At 44.8% G+C, this 14,493-nt stretch overlaps 1 protein-coding gene across 7 annotated transcripts in view; it reads left to right on the top strand.

Moving 5' to 3' along the window:
- nfic (nuclear factor I/C) overlaps nt 1-14,493 on the top strand; it is a 132,314-nt gene that overhangs the window by 102,602 nt on the left and 15,219 nt on the right. For 4 of the 7 annotated variants that reach the window (XM_060882539.1, XM_060882538.1, XM_060882534.1 and 1 more), the window contains exons 7-10: nt 3,344-3,454; nt 6,605-6,807; nt 9,895-10,054; nt 12,457-12,542. In XM_060882539.1, the coding sequence (XP_060738522.1) occupies nt 3,344-3,454; nt 6,605-6,807; nt 9,895-10,054; nt 12,457-12,542 (560 nt within the window). The remainder of the gene's footprint in view (nt 1-3,343; nt 3,455-6,604; nt 6,808-9,894; nt 10,055-12,456; nt 12,543-14,493) is intronic. The other 3 variants (XM_060882536.1, XM_060882535.1, XM_060882540.1) reach the window with 3 other exon arrangements.

Raw genomic sequence — 14,493 nt, 5'->3', positions numbered from 1 at the left:
TTTAGGAGCGTGTGTGTGTGTGTGTGTGTGCGTGTGTGTGAGCGTGTGTGCCTCCTTACATGTGGTTATAATGTAGTTGTAGTGGTTGTAACATGCTGTCTGCCGTGTAATCAGAGTTGTATTTAGGTTTTGGACGTTTTTGTCAGTGACTGATGTAAATCCTGTTCCTGTGTTTCATTTCCAATCAAACCGTTGACACACAAAGAACGACAACGTCGACACTTTTAAAGAGTCGTCAAAACGTGATCTAAACGTGACTTATGGGAATCTAACCCTGTTTTTGCAATGTAGCATTTAAGAGAACAATCTGAGAACGGAAATATTTGTGGATAAAATCGTAAATGACAAATTCAAATTTTACTCGCTTGCAACTGTACACACGATGACGTGCAGTGAAATGCTTTTTTTTGCTTGTCTGTGTCATAAACCTAGAATCAAAATAAAATTCAAACAGACCAGGAATTAAATAAATAAATAAATACATTTGAAAAAGAGACTAGCGATGAACATACATACATACAAACAAACAAACAAATAAATAAATAAATTTGAAAAAGAGACTAGCGATGAACATACATACAAACAAACAAACAAATAAATAAATAAATAAATTTGAAAACGAGACTAGCGATGAACATACATACATACAAACAAATAAACAAATAAATAAATTTGAAAAAGAGACTAGCGATGAACATACATACATACAAACAAATAAATAAATAAATAAATAAATTTGAAAAAGAGACTAGCTATGAACATACATACAAACAAATAAACAAACAAATAAATAAATAAATAAATTTGAAAAAGAGACTAGCTATGAACTTAATTAATGTTTTAATTTCAAAATAAAAATATAGCATATGAATGTAGCATATGTTTTTCTTTACAGGAGAAGATTCAGACTTAACAAAAAGCTTTGGCTTATTTTAGTCATTTTAATTTGACTTAGTTAATTAAAATAGTTATAAAAACGCAAACATTATGACTTTGTTGCCTCGAAATATAGCATCTTGTGGATTTAAGGTATATCCTCAATTCCTGGACTATTTCATAAAATTCCATCGAGCGAAGGTTATCCAGTGGGCCTCAGAGAGGCGTCCGGGGAAATATTTTGCTACAGCGGTGAAAATTGAACCCCGCCTTTGTCATACTCATTACATTTTTTTTTAAGTTTACTTACCCTTGAACTGAATGGATTTAAACCAAACCTTAATGGATTTTACCTCTGTCATTTTGCACAATGTCAGATTGGACATACTGGGTTTTGTTGCTGGAAGCTTCAGCAATAAACTGCTCTACAGATCCAATAAATAGCCGTAACAGAACGTGTGGAGGTCGTTCGCTAGAAACAGATTTTACAGTTAAAGGTGGCCTTGACTGCAGAAGGTCTTTTTTTTAGCAGTAAGTGATTAGCATGCTATGGAATCAGGACTCGATGAGACGTCCTGCATGAACACAGCCCCGCCCACCTCACTTCCTGTCTAGACAGCCCCATACGAGGTTTTCTTTAACGTGCCTACTTGGCTGATTGCTTAGGGACAAAAAGAGAGCGAGAAAAGAGGAGTAGATAAGACCGAGCTGTAGCTGGACCTACACATGTCCCTCTGTTTAACTGTAGAAACATCTAGGTTAGGGATGTGGCGTAAAATATCAAGACGTCTGATACACACTTTAGAAAAGTTGTTTTTTTTTCCCATGTTAACACATGACACCTTTGGTGTGAAGAGTTTGGTATGTTCTTTAATATGGTACAAGTGATCCAAGGATAGATTAGGTGGTTGGACCAGGAGATGGACTGTAGCATCGACTGGAGGATGGATGGACGGTGGGGGGTCCAATCTTATCCACTCACTCACTCACGCACTCATTTTCTACCGCTTATCCGAACTACCTCGGGTCACGGGGAGCCTGTGCCTATCTCAGGCATCATCGGGCATCAAGGAAGTGCCAACCCATCACAGGGCACACACACTCTCATTCACTCACGCAATCACACACTACGGACAATTTTCCAGAGATGCCAATCAACCTACCATGCATGTCTTTGGACCGGGGAAGGAAACCAGAGTACCCGGAGGAAACCCCCGAGGCACGGGGAGAACATGCAAACTCCACACACACAAGGCAGAGGCAGGAATCGAACCCCCAACCCTGGAGGTGTGAGGCGAACGTGCTAACCACTAAGCCACCGTGACCCCCAATCTTATCCATAACGGGCTAATATGGGTACAAGTTTTCTATTCCAATCAAGTAGGAACCACACCTTGTTCCACCTGTTTAATCAGTTGATCTCGGCTTTCAGTGGACTCAGGTGTGGCTTCTGCTTGGTTGGAAAGAAAATGTCCACCAACACCAGCCCTTTGTGAAAAAGATCAGACACTCATGGGCTAGGAGATGGACGGTGGGAAGCACTGCGTGATAGACTAGAGACTGGACCCCGAGCTGAACTGGGAGAACCAGGGGGTGGACAAGGAGATGGATTGATGCATGGATTGGTGGATGGATGGAAGGTTGTAATCCAAATAGGGCTGATGTGGGTGGAGACCTTCATTCAAGTCAGTCAAGTAGGAATCACACCTTATTCCACCCATTTAATCAGGTGATCTTGGTGTGGCATCTGCTTGGTTGGGAAGAAAACATCCACCTACTGTACACCAGCCCTTTCCAGAGAAGATCCTACAGTGTAAAGCATTTTAGGCTTGAATTATGACATCCCATCTCTCCGATTGAGATAAGATCCAGTCCAACATGAAACAATCAGAACGGCTACAGACGTCTTCCTGCAACGTAATTCTAACTCTGTCTGCGTTTGACTACTGATCTGAACGTCATTGGTTCGAATCCCAGGTCCACCAAGTTGCCACTGCAGGGCCCCTGAGCAAGGCCCTTAACCCTCAATTGCTCAGGTGTATAAACTGAAATAAAAATGTAAGTCACTCTTGATAAGAGTGTCTGCTAAATGCTGCAAATGTAAATACGGATTAGATGCAAACCTGAACACGTCTTAGTGAGTAATGATGCAATTGAGTAATTATAATAAACGTGTCCTTTGTGTGTTTGGATCCACCACTGGTGCATCTTGCCTCTAGTCTCACAAACACTGCTGGAAGTCCACAGGGACTCACGATTATCCCAAACACACTGCAGTTCTCTGCAGCACCATAAAAACCAGTTTGTGTGTTATTTCTTTTAATACACTGCGCCACCCTGTGGCTGGTAATGGCACTACAGCTAATGCTCATTGATTGGTCTCTCTCTCTCTCTCTCTCTCTCTCTCTCTCTCTCTCTCTCTCTCTCTGTCTCTCTCTCTGTCTCTGTCTCTGTGTGTGTTTGTCAGGTATCTCCCCAGTGAAGAAGACTGAGATGGACAGTCCATCTCCTCAGGAGAGTTCTCCACGCCTTGGCAGCTTCACACAACATCACAGACCTGTCATTGCAGTGCACAGCGGTGAGCATAGACACACACTCACACACACACACAATGGCAGTAAAAGGCAGGTGTGTTCCCGAGTTGCACTATAGACTTTTGTAGGTGTCTCATAGAACAGGATCTTGTTTAATTGCTGAAGATGTTGCTACATGATTTTCTGACACTTCATCAAGGAAATCTTTTGACCCCTTGAACACAGTGAGCCAACAGGAAGTGCTGTTGTATTTTGAAATAATTATTATTTAACCATGCTTTCTTTCCAGCCTATCATCCCACTAGATCTATGCAGCTCTCTAAAGTTAGCTAATGTTAGCTGATGATCACATTTTCTCAAAATTCACATTAATACCTGAACTTGTTAGCTCTGTGAATGAAATTTCAGTAACTAAGTCTCACCTAGATTTGATCACAAAGTAAATGAAACGCTACTGGAAATAAATTTTGCTAATGCTAACTCTGCTTTCACATTAGCGATCAATACCTTTTACTTAAAATACATTTTACTTTTGCTAATGAATCAGACATCCGCTGTCTAGTGACCGACGTATTAGCTATAAGTCACCTCGAAACTAGCCACGAAGTAAACAACACTGAAAAGCAGCAGATTTATTTGTGCTAGCTTTGTTGACAGATTAGCAGCGGGAGCTAACCGCTCTAGCTAGGCACAACAAAGATTATCGCTTCCTTTCGATCTTTGGTTTAACCTGTAACAAGAGTGTGTATATGACAGGACAAGATGATTTATTTCTTCTTCGGGTAAATGTGAAATGTGAATATGAGAGCTAATAATTTAGCTTAACAGTTTTAACTAGGAATCTTATCTGGAGCAAATCTGAACAAGGAAAATACACTGTTAAAATCTGCTCTATTCTAAACCTTCACTTTTAAGATATCAGAGTTTATATAGTGTAGGGATTACGTTCGTGTTCGATCATATTAGAGATGTTCTAACATCTGTATGTTATAAATGTAAATGTAAATGTAAACATCTCTGACACATATATATGGTATTTCTGCTCTGTGTCTGAGATGTTATCCCTAATATGATTGGTCACAAAAATAGTCCATACACGATCTAATCTGTATCATCTTATTAACTCACTAACGTTATTAAATATTGTATACAATACCTTTCTTCTCCTCTTCACCTTTCGGCCATTTTCTCCTCCGATAAAGAAACTTTTAAGGGTTAAGATGCTTCATGAATATAAAACTTATCTTTGTTAAGATCTTCTCTTTCATTGTAAGGGGAAATGCCCACATTTCTAAGAAATGTCTTAGAATTTCATCACTAGGGAAAACTCTTTACACTAAAAATGTTCTTAAATAGGGGGCACGGTGGCTTAGTGGTTAGCACGTTCGCCTCACACCTCCAGGGTTGGGGGTTCGATTCCCGCCTCCGCCTTGTGTGTGTGGAGTTTGCATGTTCTCGCCGTGCCTCGGGGGTTTCCTCCGGGTACTCCGGTTTCCTCCCCCGGTCCAAAGACATGCATGGTAGGTTGATTGGCATCTCTGGAAAATTGTCCGTAGTGTGTGAGTGCGTGAGTGAATGAGAGTGTGTGTGTGCCCTGAGATGGGTTGGCACTCCGTCCAGGGTGTATCTTGCCTTGATGCCCGATGATGCCTGAGGTAGGCACAGGCTCCCCGTGACCCGAGGTAGTTCAGATAAGCGGTAGAAAATGAGTGAGTGAGTGAGTGAGTGTTCTTAAATACGGGCCCTGGTGCACAAGGTCATCGCTTGCTAGTGTGACTGTATTGACTTGCATGGTCATATACACATAATCAGGACAAGGAGGTTTCTAATTGATTATAGCTTTAAAATGGTTCTGCATCAAAAAAAGACCAATAATGTACTAAATCTTTCCGTCTTTTGACTGATAAGTATACGAACGAACCCCAGGTGAGTAATAAGTGCCCTCTTGTGTATTGACGGTATATTGAGACTAATACAGTGTCGCTGACAGGCTGTTAAAGGGGATAAAAGAGCAGTGTGTGTGTGTGTGTGTGTGTGTGTGATATGAGCCGCTTTATAACAGAGCTGAGGGCACCATGCAGACAGCACTGCTCTCTCTGACAAGTAATTGTCTCTGGGACAATGAGGCATAATCTGTAGTCTGGCAACGCTCCATGATCTGCACAAATGATGCTACGACAATTAGCACGGCTGCTCGAGTGAACCGGTGGAGCGTCACCGCCATATGTCACCACGAAGAGTGTGTTAGCACCGAAATCACAGCTGTCGAGGCGCATTACAGAAATCGCCGTCGCTGAAAATTGGCCGCTTGGGTGAGGATTAGGGGAATAAAGATGTAGGAAAACCTGACAAGCCAAGCAAACAGACGAATTATGCCATGTGAAGTTCTGTAGCAGATATAAGTGCTGATGTTTTCCTGATTCTGATCATTCGTGCGTGCGATTCTTTAGGTAGCCGATTCAGGCGGACGCATGTACAGTACATGTGCAGGTCATGAGCTCGGGTAACAACAGACACAAAGACGCAAGTGGGAAAAAAACACCTTAGCTGATGTTAGCTACTTATCAAAAGCTCACCTTGATCTCATCACAAAGCAACTTAACCACTAATGTCACTTTATGTAGCATCCAGATTGCATATCATTTTGCCTTCACTGTCCAGTGACCATGGTGGCTTAGTGGTTAGCAGGTTCGCCTCACACATCCAGGGTTGGGGGTTCGATTCGCGCCTCTGCCCTGTGTGTGTGGAGTTTGCATGTTCTCCCCGTGCCTCGGGGGTTTCCTCCGGGTACTCCGGTTTCCTCCCCCGGTCCAAAGACATGCATGGTAGGTTGATTGGCATCTCTGGAAAATTGTCCGTAGTGCGCGAGTGCGTGAGTGAATGAGAGTGTGTGTGTGTGCCCTGTGATGGGTTGGCACTCCGTCCAGGGTGTATCCTGCCTTGATGCCCGATGACGCCTGAGATAGGCACAGGCTCCCCGTGACCCGAGGTAGTTCGGATAAGCGGTAGAAGATGAGTGAATGAATGAATGTCCAGTGACCAATGGGAAGAGATTAGTAACTATAAATAACCTCTAAACTAACCACTAAATCAACAGTTTGATTTCTCAGTAGATCCTTGAGGATGATTACAGATCATCCTAGGGCTTATTTGGTGAATCCAAATCTGAACTGACTTTAGATTAACATGGGTAGGTTTGTGTTTCCCAGCAGGTATATCTCGGAGTCCGCACCCATCATCGTCGCTGCATTTTTCCACGGCTCCCATCCTGCCTCAGCCGACATCCACCTACTTTCCCCACACGGCCATCCGCTACCCTCCCCACCTCACCTCACAAGACCCGCTCAAGGACCTGGTCACGATGGCCTGCGACCCTTCCAATCAACAGCCCAGTCCGGTAAGCCTGTAGCTCCGCCCACAACCAAAAGCAATGCTAAAGTAATGATACCAGATTTTCATATGGTGTAGAACAAGAACAGAGCACTTCTGAGCTATCCGTATTAATTCACACGTATATATTATAGTACTATATGTACTGTTATATATACTCTGAGTGACCAGGTGTGTGTGTGTGTGAGAGAGAGAGATAAACACTTATCGCGTCTTGCGCCGACTGTATTTAGTGTAACCCGAGTGTAAGCGACTCAACCACAGACATCTAGACGCGCACAGACCCGAAGGCTTCGATTTTCCTCCTGCTCGCCTCGCACTTACCACAACCACACACACACGAGCACATACACACACGCGCACACACATACACACAGATATCTAAGCACTTTCGTCTAGCATTTAAAACCCCTCTGAATAAAAACTGCTGATTTTCTCAGTACGAATACATCAGCAGTACTTTTTTAAGCCTCAGCACTACCGTTTAGATCGTATTCATGATCCGCTAAGTAATTAGCATTGCAGATTGTGTGTAGATTCTAATAGTAGGACAAGAACACCTCATGGAGGTCCTAGCCGTCGAACGTGCTATCGAGCCTAAATATGATAGAAATTAAATAAATAAAAGGAAGAATTATTGATTCTTGAAGGTATACATGAAGGACCGTTTCTCCAGTGAACCCACGGTAACCGACAGTAATGTTTGTTGAAGAATAAAAGCAGTACAAGAGCACGGATGTGACTTGATGTGGCCCAGGTTTCTATCCTTAAACCTTTACCTGAGGCCAAGCATTGACTCGTACTGCAGAGTCATGGCATCGCTGCAGTCACATGGAGTCAGTGTCATCAAAGGGCTCAGCCTCCAGGGATAACCGACAGGAAGTAAAGAAAGTCCTGAGTCAGAAAGCTGTTTGATTATGTGGGAAGAAGGAGAAACGAGGGCAAGAACGAGAGAGACGGAGAGAGAGAGAGAGAGAGAGAGAGAGAGAGAGAGAGATCAGACGGAAATGTAGATCTGAGGAGAGAGACAAAGAGAGGCATCAGAGGGGAACGAGAGAGAGAGAGAGGGAGCAGGAGAAAGTACGAGTTTGAACCAGGAGATTCCTGTGTGTTCCTGGCGGCAATGCTGACGCAGGCGGAATGTGAGAGAGAGAGAGAGAGAGAGAGAGAGATTTGAGAATTATCAGGCTGGGCCTGTCCTGCAGTCTCATTGAAATTCGCCCCACCGCAGTGCGACTGCAGCCAGCCAGTCACAAAGGACAGCAGCACGGACCCACAATGTCGCTGACTCACGCACTGAAGTGTTGTTGTGCAGCAGAGAGAGAGAGAGAGAGAGAGAGAGCGGTCCTGAGGATGGATGGATGCAGACAGATAGAGGGAGAAGCAACAAGGTATAAACGGCTGTCTGCCAGAACATCCGGCCAGAACATTACCCTGTCTCTCATATATCTGCTGACGGAGAGGGAAGGAGAGACGGAGGGGGTGTGGCAAGAGGCGGAGCTAGGCTCGGATCTTAAATCATCAGGAGACGTAAATAAATAAATAAGAACGTTTACGAATACGCGTGTAAGTTGAGGTGTCTGAGAAAATCTCACGTTGGACTGATGCGACATCCTGTCGGTTTCCCTGGACCACAAACACCAAGAATCCACCATCCACATGGTTCAGGCTCAGGATCGCTGCTCCACCTTACGCTCAGTTTTTTCAGTTCATTGACTGCAAGCTGGAGGTTTTATGTTCCTAATGCAAGCACCAAAACAAAGCATAAGGGTTCAAGCGGTTCAAGGCTTCAGGCTTCTGTAACGTAGTGAAACGGGTTTCTTTAGTTCTTGTTTACTCGTCCCACAATGCAGCGACGAACAGGGGACCGAGAATGTAATGAAAATGGGAACCATAGAGTGGAATAAATTATAACAAACATACAGTAAACTAGGTTAGTAACCTGGTACACAGTGGGATTAGATCATCACAGAGACAGGAGGACGAGTCGATGAATTAAACTGTAACGCGGCTCCTTCGGGCGATTTTGCGATCGCAGGAACGAAAGCATGAAATCGAGTGAATTCGGTAGAGCTCGTGTCGCGATTCGAGCCGATGCGCGTTATGTGAGGTTTACATCTAAAGTCCTCTTCCATTCACGTGTTTGGAAACAAGTCATTACAGTCGTGTTTCACCGCTAGGAGTTTAAAAGAAGAATCCTGTGCTTGTTGATTTACTTTTGATTTACTCTAAAATAAAACGCTAATTTTGATATAAAAAAAAGCCTCAGCAAAATCAACCAACCAATCAACGTAGCAATACTAAAAAAGAACAAAGGTGAATATATATATATATATATATACGTAGATTTCTTTATACACACACATATACACACTTGCCCCCCGTCGTCTGATACGAAGCCTAAGGGAAGGAGCAGGTGGGTGTCTGAGGAACGCCGAGAGCATCCTGGTGAGTAGAAAAGACAGAAACTAAAAATCCAGATAAAGGATATAAATGAGTATGTGGGATTGAGCAGTGTACCGTGTGTGGGATTGAGCAGTGGGGCAGTTTAGAGGGTTTAATGTAGAGTGTGGAGGGTTTATTTGTGTGAAGGTGATGTGCTCTGAGCCCGTGATGTGGTCGGGGTAAGAAAGATCAGAGGGAGGTGAGCGAGCAGTCAGGGAATATCTCTCTAGAGTATCTCGCTAGTTAAGTAGCTGGAGTGATGGAGCTAAGGTCGAGCAGAATGCAAACCTGGTTCACGCCCACTTTTGGTTTAGATCCGAATATACGCAGATAACGAAGCACGACGGCAGGTATAGAGGCGAGCGATCCCCTTCTCCGTTGTGCCACTCGACCCAGGGCAGGTGCGTTCAGTTCTCGCCAGTAATTGCGCTAAAAATCTACAATTAGCTATATGTAAGGATTCCTAAGCTAAGCTGAGAATCGAGTAAACGGTGTAATGTTAGTTAGTAAGGCGTAATTGGGTTTGAGGCAGACGGGGAGAGAGCGAGGCGGCGGGCGAGAGAGAGCAGCTGACTGTGTTATGTGGATGTTTGGCCCCAAGCTGGCCGTGTAGGTGCTGGCTGACCGTTGCTCTCTCTTTCTCCCGCAGCTGAATGGCAGTGGTCAGGTGAAGGTCCCCCCCCACTACATCTCCTCTCAGATGCTGGCCCCCCCGCCTCCCCCGGCTCTGCCTCGCCTCACGCTGCCCCCTGACTCCAAACCCAGCAGCACCTCGCCAGACGCAGCCGCCTCCTCGCCCACCTCCCCCAGTAAGTGGCTCACTGTGACGCCCTCGCTCCCTTCTTCCCCGCTTCTTAGACACGTAGCCGTCCGGCGTTTATTCGATAAACCGTAAGCGAGTCCTGAGTTTGCTTCCCGTAGACGTGGAGAAGGACTGAAAATGGCCGTTTAAATGGCGTAACTGAGCTAGAATTATTTTGATCACTCATTTACAGTACATGCGACACGTCCTGGCTTTGTAATGCAAGGTTAAAGGAGCTCCGTGATCGTGAGAGAACATTCTAGAGATTTTTAATCGTCGTCGCACACACAACGGACAGCGAATCACAACATGACACAACAAAGCCAGCGAATTTTACAAACTCAATCCCAAAACTGTTCAATCGTCCAGACATGCGATAATCTTCTGCTCTGATGATTCAGTGCTGCTTGCGGTCGGCTCAGAGCTTCCGATCTTCTCCCGCTATTATCACGATCACACGCTTTAACGGCTTACAAACCTCACCATCGGGTTATAAAATAAAACGTTTTATAGTAAAGTGGCAAAGCTGCATCTTGGAGGTTGATCTGTGACTCTTTTCCTGCTGGATGGAGGAGGATTATATGTACAGCGAGCGCTCTAGTGCAAGAAAACGAATAAATTCGATCTCGCTGCGTCGCTGATGCCCGTAAACAGCCGTGCGCTTCAGATGACGAGGCAGTCTGCCGTCGATGCTGCCGTTCATTATTAATCGTAATTTCATTAAAAAATGCTGAGGAGAGTCAAACGCACACGTACACGCGCACACACATGCGCACACACACGCGCACACACACACATGCTGCAGTGATGTGCAGCCTGCGTCCTTCTCGTCTCACTAAACACGATTAAAGCGTCTGTCTGCGTAATAGTTATTGATTCCCGATTGGCTGAGGCTGATGTGAACGAATGTTTAGGGTTTAAACCTCTTGAAAAATGTGAGTGTGTGTGTGTGTGTGATTTCCTCAGAGAGGCACAGATAAACACGTCTGACTTTCTTTAATTACTCAGCGGTGTATAAGAGAACATTAAGGCGAGTTTTCATTAACGAGGCGCAAAACAATATCTTAACGGTGTGTTTATATGCTCTGCACTGACTCTCTGTCTCACACACACACGCACACACACACACACACACAGAGCACACGCTGCACAGACAAATTCAAAGTGCTTAGGTTAGATAAACATCTTCCCTGCCTCTTAGTATAGATTCTCTGTCGAACTGCACCCGAGCTTTGAAAAGCCTTCTTCATTAAAAATGGTGGTGTTATGATGGAGAACGCTGAGACGCTGAGACGCTCTCATAAGGCTGCTGGGTTGTGACGTGGTGAGTGTGAAGGCTACAGCTTATGATATACGTGATTCAAAGCGTTCAGTAAGACGTCTGTCCCTCGTACGCATGTTACGTGTTGGGGGCGGAGTTGTTGTGGGCCAGAAAACGTCCATGTTAAGAGAGAAAGATGACCCAGAAGTTTGTATTGATTTGTAGTCTAAAGGAAGCCAAAGCGTGGAGTTGAAATAAATAATTAAATGCCTTGGACAGCGTAACACACACCCAACCTCCTCACTGTCAATCATTCAGCACAATTTTCTGATGGCTTTTCATCATGGACTCTTCGTAACGGTTACGGTTGGACACAGTTTCCGTTACAATCCTGATGACTTAACTTTCCGAATAAACACGTAGGCCGCGTTACTCCCTGCTCGGATTGGAACACAGTCAGACATAGCGCACGAACCGCCTTCCCTTAGTAACGAGCTGTCTGTCAAAGTGCTCCGAGACTCGAGGCTAACTGGGCGTGCTCAGAGACTTTGTACACACCACGGCACGTACTGGGATGTTAATTGCTTAATTTCATCATGCAGCGCATCTGTCTGGAAGCATCTGCGCTCTCCGTGTTGGTTCGGGGTTTTCCTTTAATCCGTCACACATCTGTACAAACCCACAAGGACCAACAGTTCATCAGTCGAGCACTTAGACAACTGAGGCTTACAACTGAGGCTTACAACTGAGGCTTACATGTTCACTGCTTGATTCATTTTAACCAATGCTCTCTCTTTCTCTCTCTCTCTCTCTCTCTCTCTCTCTCTCTCTCTCTCTCTCTCTCTCTCTCTCTCTCTATCTCTCTCTCTCTCTATCTCTCTCTCTATCTCTATCTCTCTATCTCTCTCTATCTCTCTCTCTCTCTCTATCTCTCTCTCTATCTCTCTCTCTCTCTCTATCTCTCTCTCTATCTCTCTCTCTCTCTCTCTCTCTCTCTCTCTCTCTCTCTCTCTATCTCTCTCTCTATCTCTCTCTCTCTCTCTCTCTCTCTCTCTCTCTGTCTCTCTCTCTCTCTCTATCTCTCTCTCTCTCTCTCTCTCTCTCTCTCTCTATCTCCCTCTCTCTCTCTCTCTCTCTCTCTCTCTCAGCATACTCTGCTCCCGGGACACCACCTGCCAACCGCTTCTCCGTAGGAATCGGCCCTCGAGACCCTGCGAGTCTGTATCAGGCTCAGGTACTACACCTTTACTCTTCTACACCTCTTCTACATCATCAGTTTATCATCCTGAATTAAGATCAGGACTGTAGTGAATTTTAACCAGCCATATAAAGCACCTATTATTACAATGAATGTTTAGATTCTGGGGGGCACGGTGGCTTAGTGGTTAGCACGTTCGCCTCACACCTCCAGGGTCGGGGTTCGATTCCCGCCTCCACCTTGTGTGTGTGGAGTTTGCATGTTCTCCCCGTGCCTCGGGGGTTTCCTCCGGGTACTCCGGTTTCCTCCCCCGGTCCAAAGACATGCGTGGTAGGTTGATTGGCATCTCTGGAAAAAATTGTCCCTAGTGCGTGAGTAAATGAGAGTGTGTGTGTGTGCCCTGCGATGGGTTGGCACTCCGTCCAGGGTGTATCCTGCCTTGATGCCCGATGACGCCTGAGATAGGCACAGGCTCCCCGTGACCCGAGGTAGTTCGGATAAGCGGTAGAAAATGAATGAATGAATGAATGTTTAGATTCTGGTTTTTAACATGAGCTAGTTTATTAGCAGTCACATGGCCAGGGAGCTGTGTACTAATGTTAAGTACATGGTGTATCCAGCAGAAGGATGAAGGGGCGGTCCTAATTTGCATATTCATTCATGTTTATCGGTATGATAATTCTATTTTTTCTAAGAGTTTTATTATATACCTTTCATTATTGAGTGCGCGGTAATGAGGTCAGTAAACAAAATGCAGCTGCATGTGTGTGTGTGTGTGTGTGTGTGTGTGTTTGTGTGGTTACAGGACCACACGTTGCAATGTTGCTGCTGCATTGCAGTGCTCTCTGCCCAATAACCAGTGCAAATGCAGCTCACTGAGAATAGAGAGTTTGCTGCGATAGCGGAGCGCACGCACGTGTGTTTTCGTGTGTGTGTGCATGTGCATGCAACATTTTGCTGACATACAAGTACATATCAGCTTGATCTTAGAAACGAATCTTCGGAGCTTTCTCGTGCCTCATCAGATCGCCATGACTATTGCGTGCATGTGTGTGTGGGATTAAAATAAAGGAGGTTAAAGAAGAGCGAAAGGAAGGGAGAGTGTGTCCCCGGTCCAGGATGCTCACGTCCAGAGCAGTCTGGTTGTTAGGGGAAACCAGACATGATGTAATTGTAAGGTGAACTTGAACTCTGAGGAAAGTCCACAGCAGGCTAAGTTCATTTATTTGGAAGTAGGCTCACGTGTACACCTCACACGTCATCATTAATCATTACCCACAATGCTTTTAGACTATAAACTGCTCCTAAGGGTGCCTGTAGGCGTTCGCCCTTGGAGAGTGACGCAGCGACGTTCTATTGCCTTATTTAATTCTGTCCAGCGCTCCAGTCTCCTCCAAATGCCAATATGACCGTCATCGTCCCGTAGACATGCCATATGATGCGCTGCATTGCATCGTGGGTCAATTTAGATCTTCTAAAGAACTTCAAGGCAAAACACCAGACAAGAAAAGCAGGTCTTGCTCTTTAAGTTAAGTTTTTTCTCTGCTATTAAAACTGGAAACCGAATGCTGTCGATTACATTCTGAAAAACTTTCTCGTCCCAGTGTGACTGTGCGTCGGCGTCATACCATGACATCAGACGAGCACATTGTCCCTGTAAAGTCTCATAAATGATAAAAATACAGCAAGAAAAATGCTCCAAATCCAGTTCAAACACTAAATCTCTTTTTCATCCAGAACGCGAACATGTGTTCGAAAGGCCCGTGTTTTCAAAGCACCTCATGTTTCAGGCTTGCCTCCAATTCCCCTGAAGCGTTTCATTAAATGGATAGATTGTCATTTTGTTAAGCCCCCGTGGCCTAATATGCCCCTTTTCCCCCTTCCTGAACCTGTGAACACACCCTCGTCTCAGCTGGCTGTTTTCATAACTTTAACCACCTGTCACCCAGACAAAGGCTTGAGCTTTTATAGCAAACTAAATATTTCG

The sequence above is a fragment of the Tachysurus vachellii genome, chromosome 11, assembly GCF_030014155.1.
Source record: "Tachysurus vachellii isolate PV-2020 chromosome 11, HZAU_Pvac_v1, whole genome shotgun sequence".
In the NCBI taxonomy this organism is placed as follows: domain Eukaryota; kingdom Metazoa; phylum Chordata; class Actinopteri; order Siluriformes; family Bagridae; genus Tachysurus; species Tachysurus vachellii.
Note: the sequence above shows the minus strand (reverse complement) of the source record. Positions and strands in the feature narration are given on the sequence as shown.